At 35.6% G+C, this 3,646-nt stretch overlaps 1 protein-coding gene across 1 annotated transcript in view; it reads left to right on the forward strand.

Moving 5' to 3' along the window:
- Nucleotides 1–3,076, forward strand: part of LOC106882450 (mitogen-activated protein kinase kinase kinase 15) — a 57,052-nt gene extending 53,976 nt beyond the window's left edge. Inside the window, exons 8-9 of the mRNA XM_052978402.1 lie at nt 664–712; nt 2,268–3,076. Of these exons, the coding sequence (XP_052834362.1) occupies nt 664–712; nt 2,268–2,393 (175 nt within the window). The 3' untranslated portion in view covers nt 2,394–3,076. The remainder of the gene's footprint in view (nt 1–663; nt 713–2,267) is intronic.
- The last annotated feature ends 570 nt before the right edge of the window (nt 3,077–3,646 follow it).

A 3,646-nucleotide genomic window follows, 5' to 3' on the forward strand; every position in this document is an offset into this window, starting at 1 on the left:
TGTACAAGAAGGCGAATATCGCCTAATTGCCAGTTTAGTGTCCAATGAAGGAATGTTACGCGTAAGTGGGTTGGCTACATCCCTGGCAGAGGCCTTGGATTTTGGTCTCTCTTGGCTTGCCGTGTCTTCTCACGCCAAGCATATTTCCAAAGGTCATGGTCACAAGGCATTACCTCAGTGAGGCCTAATGTTCGGAGGTCGTGTTTCACCACCACATCCCAGGTTTTCCTAGGCCTGCCTCTTCCACAGGTTCCCTCAACCATTAGGGTGTGACACTTTTTCATGCAGCTATCCTCATCCATTCTCGCCACATGACCATGCCAGCGCAATCGTCTCTCTTGCACACCACAACTGATGCTTCTTATGTTCAACTTTTCTCTCAAGATACTTACACTCTGTTGAGTATGCACAGTGACATTACTCATCCATCGGAGCATACTGGTTTCATTCCTTGCGAGCTTACGCATGTCCTCAGCAGTCACGGCCCATGTTTCACTGTAGTTGGGAAGTAAACTTCATAATCATATAGCTACCTGTGCACTTATATATGATTTTAATATTTTCACTGCAAAATTTTCATGTAATTAGGTTATAATTGAAAGAATTCCTTAGGTATCTATGTGTTACTGAACATAACTGTTTCTTTTCTTCTGAATTTTATAGACGTGACAAAAAAGGCGACAGTGATAAAGCTTTGAAGGTTATTCAACAGGTTAGTATATATTTCTGTTTATTTTGTCTTACAACTTTTTTACTTGGTTTTAATGATATTAAACTGTATTCATTACTATTAGAAATCTTGTTTGTTTGATAGTCTGCTCACTTTAAGTATTTCATTCATCAAATATAATTCCTAAATTTATATAAAGCTGTATTCTAATTTCATTCATGGCAGACTACAGCAGAGATATTGGGATGCTTATATAGCCTTACTTGGAAATTTTTGCCAACAGGTCAAGTAAAGGATCTTCATAGCAATAGAAACAATTCTTCACTAGAGTTAAACTTTCACTTGATCTATAACCAGTCCCATATAGCTTTCTCTTTGCCCTGCTGGATGCTCTGAATATCTTTCAATATTTGTTTGATGCATAACATGACCGTTCCTAGTTAAGAGAGCTTAAAGATGGCTGCAACATGCTAGAGACTGTCTGCAAACCCAGAGTTCATATGAGAGTTGCCTAATAACCAAACCATCATCTGAGAATCACTCCATGAGAAGATGAACTAAAGACATCCTTTGAAAACCACAATCAAAACCCTGATGACTGGCTTTGTAACATCTGAAGTCAGGACACTGATAATAAAATGTGATATGTGGTGCATCTCTCTTTGTACCTGATGTAAATACAAGCTGTAGTTGATAGATAATGATGATCTTAATTTCAGTAAAAGCAACTTAATTATTAGAAAAGTAGAAGTAAAATAGTTTTTAATTATCATAGCAATTGATTGAATCATAAGTAGGAAATAAATCCTCCATTTACATTTCCCATGATTTGCCTACTTTTGGCTTGTTCAGATGCCTTGGCAGTTTTTCTAAGTTTCTGTCAAGAAGATCTCTCAGAAGCAATGCTCCCGGGTTACTCTTGACTGATGGTGAAATACTTTAGAGAGATCACGAGAGTGTCTTTTTGGCATATGTGCAGCCCTTTGTACGAAGGATTCTCCCTTAAAAATTCACTGTAGAAAAGATGTTTTGGAAAGCTTTCATTGTCCTTTATGGTCATGTGATAAAACTGGAAGAGCCGGGATCTCTATACGAAAATGTGGGCCCTGGGTAGCTCAGAACATTTGAGGATATCAGTGTTTAAGACTTTAAACTGTCAATGAATGTACAGCACTTTGTGTAGATAGTTTAGGTGAGTTCCATTGAGTTCCATTTTTGGTGTGTCTGCTGCAAACAGGCCAAGTTTCACTGGCATACACAGAAGTTGGCACACCGACTCTGTAGACCTAGTTTGGTTTGTAATCCTTTTTGTGTCCAGATGTCTTGCAATGTCTGTTGAAGGAAATGCTGACTTTAACAGTTCTCCTGTTGACTTCATTGATGAGGTACATGATTTATGAGGGAGTATGGTCAAGTTATGAGAACCTGTTCATAATCATTAGTCTGCTTCTTGACCATAATTACAAGTGTCATATACAGAAATGCATGTGCACACTCACAAACAAATGTTTTGATGATTGCTGCATATATTTAAAGCTATATTTGAAATATACTTCTGTTAAATCTAGGTTACATTCATTTCTCAATAATTTTTTAGGCAATTGAACAAAGCAATCCACCTGTATCTGATATGTTATGTTTATGTGGCCGCATATACAAGGATAAATTTGTTCAGTCAGAGTATACAGATCAGAAGTCACTAGAACAAGCTATTCATTGGTGAGTTTCTCATATTTTCATCAGGTTTTTCTGATTTAAGTTTTGAACTAGAAGAGAAAGAAAGGTGTTACCTGGAACCTATATAAAATAGGTATCCTACTCCATAAAATTAGCATGTGAATAATAATTGGATGATGATGTCACTTAGTAAAAACACATCAGAACACATATGTCAAAATAAGTTATGAACATCAATTCCTTAAGGAGAAAACTACAAAAGTACATGATATATATATATTTTTAATATTTTGCTTAGGCATTTTAGTACTTATAACCTGTTGTAGAACTCAGTATATGTATGTTTCAGAACAAAGTGTCCAATGAGTATACAGCAGTAATGAGAAAAAGAGATAAGACAAGAAAACAAAGGTTATGTTATGAACTTCATTAGCTTACAACTGTTTCTGCCATAAGATGCAGTGGACTCTTAATTGAGTGCCTGGATAACATCCAATAGCTTCACTGGAGCCTCCAATATGAAGTACAATTTTGGAAAAAAGAATTACATATTTGGAATATACAGGGAAAGTGTTATCAGTGAGAAAGTCATTGCTGATGTATAATGGAAAGTGTGTCCAAAAGGCAGTTAGATTTTCTAGTAGAAAGAAAACACCCAAAAATATGTATATAGTATGCATGCACACATACTCGAAAAAATGCGTGCAGGCACACAACATAGAGATACACAGACATGCACACAATCCACACACGCACACACACACACACACACAAAAGAACATATATCTTTGTTTGTATATCCTGTTGTGTCTGGGGAGAATCATTTTCTTTTTGTCCTTTGTATATATATATATATATATATATATATATATATATAATGATAATAATAAATAGTAAATAATATATAATATGTATATACATGTATATATGGGTACAGGACATCGCCAACGGTGCAAATAACATGTAATATGTAAACAAACGAATTAAATATCTAAACAAGACAAAAATGGAAAACAAGACAAGTAAACACAGAGAAAGGACCCTTCATCAATTGTCAGCTGTCTATATACTCATTTCATTCATTTTTCTTGTATGTCTCCACTGTCATGTTTTGTTCCCAACTTGACCCACCATAAATCCTAAATTTTATTTTAGAATTTATGGGAGCAACTGCCTTTGAAGACTCATATTGTCGTTGAATGCTTGGAATGAGGAATAGATAGACAGCCGACAACTGATGAAGGGTCCTTTCTTTGTGTTTACTTGTCCTGTTTTCCATTTTTTCTCGTTTACATATTG

The sequence above is a fragment of the Octopus bimaculoides genome, chromosome 2, assembly GCF_001194135.2.
Source record: "Octopus bimaculoides isolate UCB-OBI-ISO-001 chromosome 2, ASM119413v2, whole genome shotgun sequence".
Lineage (NCBI taxonomy): Eukaryota > Metazoa > Mollusca > Cephalopoda > Octopoda > Octopodidae > Octopus > Octopus bimaculoides.